A 12,708-nucleotide genomic window follows, 5' to 3' on the forward strand; every position below is an offset into this window, starting at 1 on the left:
ATTTCAAAAAAGAAATTATAAAAGTAACATAGTTGAAAATTTGATTTTTCAATAATCGAATTCTGATATCTATATAATATTTGAAATATTAATTATGGATAGATTTTAAATTCAAATTTACTGATTGGATGAATTTTTAATATCGGTGTAAAATTTTTATTTTTTATAGTTTCTCATATAAAATTCTTTTGTTGAATGTTTTGTATAGATATATATACATTAAAAAATTAAACCACAAACTTTATAAAGTTTAAAATTAATTTCACGTAATAAAAGAACTAACTTTTAGTGAAAATCCTTGTTAGACAAAATTGTTATAAATATCATATATGTTAGTATACAAGATCTAGATGTAATCCTAGTGGTTATAAAATCAGATTTTTTTTCTAACCTTTTAGATTAAATTAATATTTTAAAATGACTTATTTTTATCCAACAAAGATCGTTTTTATTGAATTATATATCATAATTGAGCCGATTGTAATAAAAAATAATTAAATAATAGATACAATATTTTTAAATAAATATAATGTTATAATTTATAATACTAAAATTAAAATTATTATTGTATTTAATTATTAACATATAAAATAAATAAAAATTATAATAATTATAATAATAAATAAATTACATCAATGTCTCTTAATAAGAAACTAATAAAAAAGACAAATGAATATAATATGAAATATATGAAAAAAACATAAAAATATATAAATTGATTTAAATGACTAAATTATACGTTTTATAATTTTTTTAAAAGAATTATATAACTTTATAAATAATAAATATTAATTTTATTAAATTTGGAAAATTAAAAAAGTTAAAAAGTTATTAAGTTAAAATTTTAACATGTTCACACCAATTAAAAATAATGTAATTTTGATCACAAATCTTAATCGAATGATATTGATTTAAACTAGTGACAAAATAGATTACCATCTATAAATAAATTCGTTAGTCCATCAAAATTTTACAAATTAAATTAATTTTTTTGAACTTTTAAACCTATTTTATGTGGATATCTCTGAACCGTCAAATTTACAAACCAAAATTAAGAAACCAAAATTAAGATGAAAAAATTATCAAAACAAAATTTGGAAATTAAGGAATAATTGTATAAAAGCATTATTATTAAACTAATTAATACAGAGATAGTTATGAAGTAGAAAATTAATTTTATTGATAAAAAAATATAATTACACATGAATCAATTATGATTATAAGTTATTACTAACAAAGATAAAATGAAAGATGGATAAAAAATACACATGATTTGTGATTACTTGTATGATGATATTATGTTTCTGGAGGTTAAATTTTGTACAAAGAAAAGCCCATGGGCTGGCCCTGGCCTATAGGGCTTTAGGGCTTTTTTAATAAAGATATTTTTCGGCCCTGTGGGCTTTTTTGGCCCCAACCCACGTAGGCCAGGGCCAAATCTTATTAAAGGGGCTCATTTGACAGCTCTACTTTTGATTACTCTGCTTGCATCCTCAATCTTTCAATTCATGACTTCTAACATGACTTCATATTGTTAAGGTCCTTAACAAATATTTTGTCACGATGGTCTAAATCCCTACAATTTTCAACCAGTTCTCCAAAATATTCAATTAAGATTCTATTATTTTGTTTTGTAGTGAATATCCTTTGATTTAGAACAAACACTTGTAGCTTAAGACAGTGGGCAAGCAAAGATACATTTTCTCAATTTTTGGCTTCATGGACATCAGCAACCATATTTTTGTATCTAGCGTACCATTTTTCATATCTCTCATCTTCTTCTATCGAAGGTTTTACCTTTTCGTGGATGTTGAACAATTTTCTTCTCTTTTTAATGCGTATTTATCTTAGTTGTTACCATATATCATATTATTGTAAAAATTTACAATTTTGCAAATAAAATATCTTCATCCCAACACAGAACACATAAGTAGTCTATTTTTTTCTAAAATATTAACTTAATGATTTTTATATTGATATGCATATGGAAAAAGTGAGAATACAAATAACACATTAAGTTAAGCATAATTAACATATAATTACATGATTTTCTCTTAAGTTACATAGAAGTTAACTATAAATAGTGCCACTAGATAATAATTCAATTTGTAATATTGAATTATAAAAAATATTAGTCTTATTATCTTTTTGATTTGAGACCAAATGATTATGTGTCTTTAACATACCACCTAATGATCGAGTCAATAAAAATAAAGACATTTATCTTAACATCTTGTTATTAAAGAAAATAATTTATAATTATATAAGTTGTTTTTATCAATCGGAACAAACAACCTAAATCAAAATCTCCAAATATTTAAGAACAAAAATAATTATTCGGAACAGAAATTAAGAATATCTTATATGAAATTTTTAGGTTGACCTATGTGATACAAATATTTAGTAATTTTTTAAATTCAGTTGTTAACCCTATGAGGTCCTTACCTTTTAATTTTAGTCATGGTAAAATCTCCATTATTTGATTTTAATATCTACTAAAAGTTTAAATTATATATGTTGTAATCCTTAATTAATTTTTATAATTCTTTAATCATTTCAAAACTTTTAATATCTTTATTTTCTCACTTCATCTCACAAATACAAAAATCTAAAACAGTTTTCTAACTAAAAGAAATTATTTGGTCCTAATATAATAAAAATATTCCCTCCAACTTGCCTATCGACAATGTAGGACCCATCACCCCTTAAAGACCGGCCACCGTGTATCTTGCTTGGTGTTGCTTTTATCCCAATTTTTCAGTTTTCTACGTAAACAAACACTTTTGCGTCTATCCAATCCCTTTCATTTTTCTTACCTTTTCAAATTTTCAGTACTTATTTCTATGAGAAATATATAATAAATAGAATCTCACTTAACCCTAGAGCTTATTATTTTAAACCAGCCTGTGGATTGAACCTTAAGTTAAGGTATTCCTTTTTATGTATTTTTTGGCAGTCAAAATTTGTGTACTGCATACGTACATTAATTAATCACGTGGGTGCTATATTTATGTGTTCAAAATTAATTTTTTTGTTTTTTTAAAGATGTTGAAAATGACACTGAATTTATGGAAGAACTACCAAAATATATCCCTTCTGCAAAACTGTCTCTTCAGTACAAAATAATAAAAGAGAAAAGGAGGAGAGAAAGAAGAAACCAAATGATAAAAAAGATTTAGAAAGGTTGTAAAGAGACTGATGTAAAAAATCTAAGAACAATTGGATGACGTGCGTATGTGTTAGGCATGATGTAAAAATTTCATTACTTTACTAATTAGTTACCTGTGATTGATTATAACTAAAATATTCTTTTACTTAGATAGATTTGTTCAGACAGGCTTTTAAAATTATTAATTTCATTTGTATATAAAAGGTATTTTTTTATTTACTAAATTATGAAAAATATCATGTATATTGTGTTTTAGAAGGACAATAATCGTTGGAAATTCTGGAACTAACTAAGGCTTTTTATTTAGGAAAAAAGTTTGTGAAAAATAACTAAATTTGGAAATATACCAAGAATTTTCAATTTTTGTTGAAATCTTGACTAATGTCCCGAAGACGTTAATTATTTTAAAATAGCTCACCAAAAGAAAAGAGCAGAAATGGAGAATTTTTAGCTGGAAATGAATTATATTAACATAAACAACAAACTGACCTAAACATGTAATGTACTATTGATTCCCTAAAGTAGCACATTATTTTAAAAAATTTAAAACAATGTATAGTGTGTGCTTATTTTAGTTTTGAAAAATGATTTTGTGATAATTTTATAAAAATATTATAAATTGTTATTTTCAATTTATACGGACATAACGAAAACTTTTACTCTTTTACTAAAACTTACACAACACTATCTTATTATGTTCGGATATGGAATTACTTTTAAGAGTCTATTTGAAGAAAAAATTAAAAAAACTTAATTGTTACTTAAAATCAATTCATGTCTCTTTTTTTTTTCTGAAAAAGTTTAAGGAGTAATTGATTCCATTTTAAAAAAAAATTCTCCTAAAATCTATGAAAAAGTTTCTTCCATCATACTTTTTTATATAAAAAATTTGTATGTCCAAGTAAATAATATACACTGATATTTAGACCAAAACTACCCAACTGTACTGTACACAAATAAATGAATTAATAAGGAAGTTTTTGTAATTTAATTTCATTTTAAAAGTAGAAAAATAAAAAATTTGTACTATTTCCTTGGCTGAAGTTTTTTCGGTGGGTAGAAAAAACTATTTTCTTTCTTCAAAAGTCATATATATTCCGAATACTTCTCTGCTAACGTAGGAATGATGTGGTGAAAGATTTATCAATATATTTTATGATAGAGACTTGTAGGATTATAATAAATAGGTTTTATTTGGATAATATTTTAATAATAAGTACTTGTAATTAAAAAAAATAGAATAAAAAAAATCCTTAAACTTTAATAAATAAGAAAATTTGTAGAATTTTTTTTTTTAGTTTCTTTAAAATCAATTTAAGCTATACACAAATATTTGCCTTATATAAAAAACTCATTTTGACTTATAGAAAAGTTAAATCATTCTCTCACATTCTATAAATATTTATAAGCAAGTGTTTCCTTACCATTTACAAGTATTGGAAAAGAAAAATTAGAAATAACAAATTGGAACAAAAGATAAAATAATTTATAAAGACAAACTTCGAACGGATAGAGATACAAACGAGTAAAAGTAATTTTTTTACAACAAAATTAACATAAAATAATATTGCTAATTGTTTCAGTTGAATTGGTCCGAGAGTCGGTCGTCCTTCATTACTCTATGTATCGAGCGGCGAACTTTAGGAGTTCTCTTTGGATCTGTTCCTTAGACTGAACAGAAAATGCTAAGAGTTCTCTTTGGATCTGCGTTGAGCTTGAGGTCTGAACCTTCCTGCATATAATATTTTATAAAAATTAAGAGTCGTTAGAACCTGACAAGGTTGAACGCAGCTCTGAACCATACTGTGCATAATATTTTATAATTTAAAATTAAGAATCGGTAGAACCTAACAAGGTTGAACGCAACTCTGAACCATCTTGTGTATAATATTTTATAATTTTTATAATTTAAAATTAAGAGTGGTTAAAACCTGACAAGGTTGAACGCAACTCTGAACCATCCTATGTATAATATTTTATAATTTAAAATTAAGAGTCGTTAGAACCTGATAAAGTTAAAAGCAGCTCTTAACCATTGTGTGCATAATATTTTATAATTTTTATAATTTAAAATTAAGAGTGGTTAGAACCTGACAAGGTTGAACGCAGTTCTGAACCATCTCTGCATAATATTTTATAATTTAAGAGTTGGTAGAACCTGACAAGGTTGAACCATCTCTGCATAATATTTTATAATTTAAGAGTTGGTAGAACCTGACAAGGTTGAACGCAACTCTGTACTTCCTGTGCAAGATATTTTTACTCAAAAAAATATGAGTTAAACAACTATATTATAATTTGTAAATTATAATGAAAACTGGAACCTGTCAAGAAGATTGGAACCTGTGTAGGATATTTTTACTCACAAAAATATGAGTTAAACAACTATATTATAATTTGAAAATTATAATGAAAATTGGAACCTGTCAAGGTTGGATGTAGGGTTGAATGTTCATAAAAGTTCTTAAAACAAAAGACATGCCTTTAGGAATTATTATGGAATTTTTTACTCTTGTTGCGATGTCGAGACCGAGCGCGCGTCTGGTTCTTCGTGGCTTCATGGAGATGCCATTCGGCCCCACAGTGGGCGCCAAAATGTTTCGATTGCTCTGCTCTTTTTTCATAGAGAGATCTATATTTTATTAGGATAGAAGAAGGTGATTGTACTACTTATAAAGCTTGTGACACCCACATCCATTGATTAACCATTAGGTAATCAAACCCAATAATTAATCATTAATTAATGTCGTATACTTGTAGAGCGTTAGGCAATCTGACCTATTAGTAACTGGTTAATGACAATTAATTCCGATCGGTATACTTCATACAGTACACTAATTAATTTGTTTTTGTTGCTAACATGAGCAACTTAACTTTGTTCTTTATTTTTCCTTAACTTTGTTCTTTATTTTTTTTAAATTATTTATAATTTTATTTTTCTATACAAAGTATGATATCTATTAGTTTTTCTTTAATGTTAGAAGAATAAAACACTAAAAAAATTATATTACAAATTAATGATGTACATACCTAACCTAACAAGTATGCTAAATAAAGGTCATTCAGCTTTACTAATACAAAATGGTCAGAAGATATTCTAAGATATATTTGTTGGTGCAAACATTCGTATATTAACAACATATGTGACCAAATCGTAATTGTTTGATTACGTCATGATATTCTTTAATATCATATATATTTATAAAATATATTGTATATTGGGTAGACATCACACTATTAATATTCTTTTGCTAATTCTCATATATATATATATATATATATATATATATATATATATATATATATATAGCATATGTTATTTTGATATTAATTGATATCATCTCAACATTATATGTTTTTATCACATAAGTCATAGGTCCAAAAACTTTATAAATACAATTAGTATTTTATCATGAAATACACCTTTTCAAATTTACTCTTTTTTATTCAAAAGATTCAAACTTTTTTACTGATTTGAGAGAGTCTTTTACAAATAAATCTTTCATTTTATTTCACCTTCAGGAGTATTTATAAGAATTTTCAAATCTACTCAAATTTTGCTACATGTTCAAAAATTCACACTTCAGATCTCGATAAAAATGATCATTAATGTTTAAAATTCATCTTTAAACAAAAAATACCAACATCTTATATTGATAATAAAAAATTCATAATTAAATTTTACCAATAGATTGAATTTTTTTTAAATTTATCAATAATACCGATAAAAAATAAATCTATCGATAAATATTTGTCAATAACTATTGACAGATTTTTTTTAATAAAATTCATTCGAGTAAATAATCAAACTTGGAATGAAATGTATTATATGGATAGAATGAAAATGTATTTTTTGTATTGTGAAGATAATCAAACTTAAATGAAATTCTCCTCAAATTTATTTGTGATGGTTTTTACCGAGAGAACAAAAAGGCTTGGAAAGTTTTGATGTTACAAAGTATAAAAGTAACCCATATCTTTCACGAAGAGAATTCTCGTATTGATAACCTTGCAAATTTAGAGATCGATAAAAGACAAAACTTCCAATGGTCTGATTTTCTTTTTCTAGTTATTAATCTATAATTTTTTCGTAATAGCTGGGTTTTGTTAAAAAGGAGTTTGTTTTGTATTTTCTTCCTCATGAGTTTGGTTTTAGTTTTCATATATTTTGTTTTTTGAGTTTTTATTTTAATGGATTAATTGTTTATGATTAAATGTTGAATTTTCGGTCTAACTAAGGTGTTATAAATTCAAAACAATGTCTGCCAGCAATATAGAAAGAAAATGAAAATCTTTACAAGCTCAGCAAACTATGAGGAAATGTATATTAAAAATTAAGACAAGATTTCCTATCCGAAACCTTCAAAATTAGAAGTCAAATTTGAATTTTGCATCATAAATCATTGTATACAATAATTATAGAAGGAATAGGAAATAGGGAATAGTATAGTAGGGACCATGTGAAGTTAATTAAATTTATAAGGGATGAAGGAAGTTGATTTTTCTGCGGGCATGCATCCAGAAGAATAGGTGACGTACAACAAGGTACATCCCTAACAGATCTTCAACATTCACAGAAGCTATTCATTCCAGAAAACTCCAACAACTTATTTATTGTTACTAAAACGCACTCTAAGTATACGGTACTGTCTCAACAGAGTGATGAGAAACATAATGGAGAAAAATATAAAGGAGCTCTCAGCCTTCAAAACTTTATCATGGTTTTTCTCTATTCCTTCATTTGTAAACATACATTCATGCCCATATCTTCAAAATGAGAGAAGAACAAATTCTAATTATTGAGACGCATGCTGGATAGCAGTCAAGTACTTTCACTCGGAAACCATATGTCAGCATGCTTCTCGTGGTCGTGGCTCACTTAAAACCACACGTGCAACCTTTTTCCATTCTCTTCTCATCACATAATAAAACACTCCCTTCCACATCTTCTTATGCTACTTTTTTTTTTCTTTTTTCTTATGCAGTTTCTCTCTTCTTTTTTGCTTTCAAACTCTAATCCCCGTACAAAAAAAATCAACAATAAAGGATGCAAGTTGAAGAACATTTTTAGTAAGGGTTTTATAGTTTTGCCTGTAAAAAAATTACATCCACCGACAACACATGGGTGTGCTGACTTTCTTAGAGATATTCACACAACTTAAGGTTTGTGGCTCCGAATCCTTTATGTGTGACTTCCTCCGTCAGATATGGTCGGATGTGAGATTTAGCAACAAAAGTTTTTATGAATATTATTATCTTACACTCAACTATAACCGGATCAGTTTCTTTCCGATTTATACACCAAATCCAAATCAACCAAACCCAAACCTTCCATCAGCAATGAGGTATATTCTCATTGGAACACTCACTGTGGTACAATTCCCTGTTTAACCATAAACGAATCATATAAGTATATTTCTCTCTCTATATGAATGGATGAACAATAATAATCCCCTGTTTGCTAGTTTTCCTCACTCTACTTCTTTTAACTATTGTCTTTATACACCAAACAAAATACAACATGTAGTAAATAGGGTTGCCCTTTTCATTTACGAGAACTTGCTTTTTTGGGAATTTCAAATGTTGATTTCACAAGAGTCAAGAGGAGGAAATTAGGCTCACTGATTTAATCAATTTATTTAAGGATTTAAGATTAGTTTTGTTTAGCCATGTCGCGCCATCTATTTTTTTATGACTTTTTTCCTAACCTATTCGCGAATCCCTGTGCTACGTTGGTTTGTAAGACAAGTTGGCGTAATATCAAAACCCGCTGCAAAAGCTTCACAAAGTGAAAGAAAAAATAATAATGAAAAAGGTAGGTTGCAAAAGAGAAAAAGAAAACTAAAGAATTAAGAAAACGACGATAAACTTTGAAGGATTGATCAGATTTCGTAGATCACTTGCACACGAGTGAACACTATTATTACAATTTGGCATTTTTAGAAACGAGGGAGAGTAAAAAAAAATCATTTAACGCCGTTAGAATCTAGGAGATGACGGAACCCCTTTCACACACATCCTAAACCGGTTAAGGGGTCAAATGCTACGTATGAAAGCGTCGACCATGGCATGCATTGATTGCCACCGGCTCAGCGTTGTCCTTACCAGTCCATGACCTACACTTGCCGGTCAAATCTCGCCTTCATTTCTATCTTTGTTCCTTCCACACCGTTTTCACTTTCTTCTAAATCCAAAAGTACTCACAAACTTTCTCTCTCTCTTTCACACACACCTAAGCTATAAACCAGATCAACCCTACCTCTCTCCACTTCTCACTAGTGTTAAGTTCGAGTTTGTGGCGTGTGAGAGATGAAGGATTTGAGCATTTGAGAGATCAACGCGTTTGGTATATATGGAGAAGAAGGAGATGGTTGTGAAGACTGAGGATGCGGTTGGGTCCTCTTCCTTCCCTTGTTATAATTCAAACGTTTATCCATTCTCGAACACCTTTGATTTCTCTGAGGTGGAAAAGAGCTCTTTAGGGTTTATGGAGCTACTGGGTGTGCAGGATTACAGTCCTCTGCTTGAGTTGCCTCAACTTTCAACCGTTTCTGTGCCTCATCACTCTACAGTTAAGGCTCCACCTGATAACGGAAAAGAGTGTTCCGAGGTGTTGAACCACCAACCCGCCACTCCGAACTCTTCTTCTATTTCATCTGCATCCAGTGATGCTGTCAATGATGAACAGAATAAGACTCTAGAACAAGTTGAAGAAGATGACGATGAAGAAGAAGAAGGACAACAAAAGACTAAGAAACAGTGGGTTTTTTCCTATTTATCTCATCACTTTTTCTTTTCTCGGGGATTACTGGAATTTTTTTTTTCTAGTGAAAGGATTACTGATATATATGGTGGATTTTTTTTTTGGCTTTGTGCAAGTATTCAGTGTTTTTTTATTAAGACTGCGGTATCTTCTCACGGAAGACTACCTTAGTCTAGTATAGCTTTTGTTTTCATGTTTTGTGGTTGTTGGGGCGGGGCGGTGAAGCTTTGGCTTTAAAAAGTTAATTTTAGAAATGAATGGTTGATGGGATGTGAAGAACACACAATTTGGGATGGTCTCTCTAGTATAAAGTACGTGTTTTTATATGTTGTTTGGGTTTAATATGTATAGCAAGGGAGAAGGTGTTTGACGATCCAATTAGATAAAGTAACGAGATCATGGGGTACATTTTGTTTTGTTAAGTTATGTTTTGCTTTTGAGATAAAATAAGAATACATGTGATGTGGTTGATGTGAGGAAGGTTCTAAGATTTGATGGTTTCTGGGATCTGGTTCTTATTGGGTTTAGGTTGAAGCCCAAGAAGACAAATCAGAAGAGACAGAGAGAACCAAGATTCGCGTTCATGACGAAAAGCGAGGTCGATCATCTGGAAGATGGGTACAGATGGAGGAAGTACGGTCAAAAGGCCGTGAAAAACAGCCCTTTTCCCAGGTAACATCCGATTTAATTCTCCCGGTAAACTCTAATCTCAAGTCTTACAGTGCCTGCACCTACCTACTTTTCCTTCCTTCCCTACTTTATCTTAATTCGTTTAATTCACTCACAAGTTACACCAAACAAATTAATTAATTAATTAATTAAATAGCCTTAACATTTGGAATATACTATGTGTGGATCACATGTAGGAGTTACTATCGTTGCACCAGTGTTTCATGTAATGTGAAGAAACGCGTGGAACGATCTTTCACTGATCCAAGCGTGGTAGTCACAACCTACGAAGGCCAACACACACATCCAAGCCCAGTTATGCCTCGCTCAGGCGTCCCCGCTGGATACGCTACCAACTTTACTTCAGTTTTTCCACAAGCAGGAAACTACTTATCCCACTATCAGCAGCAGCACCAACAGCAACAACTTATTTTCAACACATTGTCCTCTTTGGGTTTCCCTTACAATGATTCTTCCACTCCAAAGAACGCGGGTTTTACTCAAGAGAGACGGCTTTGTAATTCGGGGACGAATGCATTTCTAAGGGACCATGGACTTCTTCAAGATGTTGTTCCCTCACACATGTTGAAAGAAGAGTAGAGATGATAACTCCATTACTCATGCTTCTATGTGGTTTATTTTTTGCTGACTTTTTCCTATGAGAGTTAGGTGAGAACTCTAGTAATGGTACATGTAATTTTTCTTCCTGACCGATGGTAATATTAGTGATCATGATGATATATATACTTGTAAAACCCAGTTTATAGCTTTTTGCACATAGCCCATCGATCATTACTATGTCTGTATAACAAGATGAATTATGATCTAATGCAGGGACTACTCCTAGTTGTAGTTTATTTTGCTTCGATGTTAATTTTCTTATTATGGTATAGAAAAAACAAACCTCCTCCCAAGAAAAGAAGAGAAAGAAAAGGGAACAAAGCATTCATTGGCGGGTTGGGGTGTGTGGAAATGATAAAAAAGAAATAGGCAAATAGACTTCTGTCTTCTTTTTAATATTCTGATTCTGACTCCTCGTTTTGTCTTGTATTTTTGTTTGTTCTAGTTGAAGGAATGTGCATTGATTTCACAGATGTACAGCAGTGAAGATTGTTAGGTTAAGGTTTTTAAACGGGAACGAACAATTGGTGTAGAAACTTGGTTTGGCTTGTTTTGTTCCCGGAATCGATCGAAAAGTAATTATAGATAAATGGGTTTTGAAATTAGGAGGATATGGTGGTAAAAGCGTTGTCCCAATATGGAGAGGAGGTTATAAATAGGAAGAGTAATTCAACTACTCTCCGATCCATTTTGAGGTGCGTGAGTTAATGGCTCTCTGTATCCTGCACGCGATGCAATCTATTCACGGATTGAAGAGTGGCGGAGACGGGGGGAATTAAAGAAGAACATAAGCAAAAGGAGAAAAAATTATACAAGCTTAGCATAAGGAGTGTGATATGGTCACTATGATGGAATAGATCTTGATAACGACACATGTTAGCTTTATTTATGAAGGTATCAAAGATAGGTCTCGTGCTTGTTTACAAGTTTTGTTTTATCGAGCAGGTGAGGCTCTCATTGTGAAGAAGAATAATTGAAGTTTTTGATATATAGCCGTTCACGGATAGATAGGCATAGGGTAACATATTGTGAGATGTTACATACGACACGCCACCGTCAAACAAACCACTGGGACCAGCTCTCTCTTTTTCTCTTCTACGCTTTCGTTTTCTTTCTCTTTAACGGCAAATGCCAAATACATTGCATCCAATTCAAATCCTTCACCACGAAGTGGGGAATGATCGGTTACCCTGCTCTCTTCTTCTAAAGCCAAAATTGTCTCTTCATTTCCCTATTTCTTCCATTATTTCGGCCTAGGCCTTGTTGACTTCATTAAACAAATAATATATATTAAACTTTGTTTACAAAGGGAATAAGCCCACGATCCTTTTAGAATCCACAACAACTTCCACCATCAATCATAATTTCAACATGAAAAGCAGCACGAGTTCATGAAACGGATATTTTGGCTCCGTTTATCACATGGTACGCCTTTTATGTCCAATTTCAATGTAGAAAATATTTTTAGAGTTAAAGTTTTAGGAAT

The 12,708-nt window shown here is 30.1% G+C and overlaps 1 protein-coding gene across 1 annotated transcript; it reads left to right on the top strand.

Annotated features, from left to right (window-relative positions):
* The first annotated feature begins 9,347 nt into the window (after positions 1–9,347).
* LOC124837079 (WRKY transcription factor 23-like) lies at positions 9,348–11,458 on the top strand. Its single transcript, XM_047312363.2, has 3 exons — positions 9,348–9,928; positions 10,461–10,604; positions 10,799–11,458. The coding sequence occupies exons 1-3, from the start codon at positions 9,522–9,524 to the stop codon at positions 11,199–11,201; spliced, it is 954 nt and encodes a 317-aa protein (XP_047168319.2). The 5' UTR covers positions 9,348–9,521; the 3' UTR covers positions 11,202–11,458.
* Positions 11,459–12,708: the final 1,250 nt, after the last annotated feature.

This window comes from Vigna umbellata, chromosome 8, assembly GCF_029865625.1.
Source record: "Vigna umbellata cultivar VRB3 chromosome 8, Vumbellata_1.0, whole genome shotgun sequence".
Taxonomy (NCBI): domain Eukaryota; kingdom Viridiplantae; phylum Streptophyta; class Magnoliopsida; order Fabales; family Fabaceae; genus Vigna; species Vigna umbellata.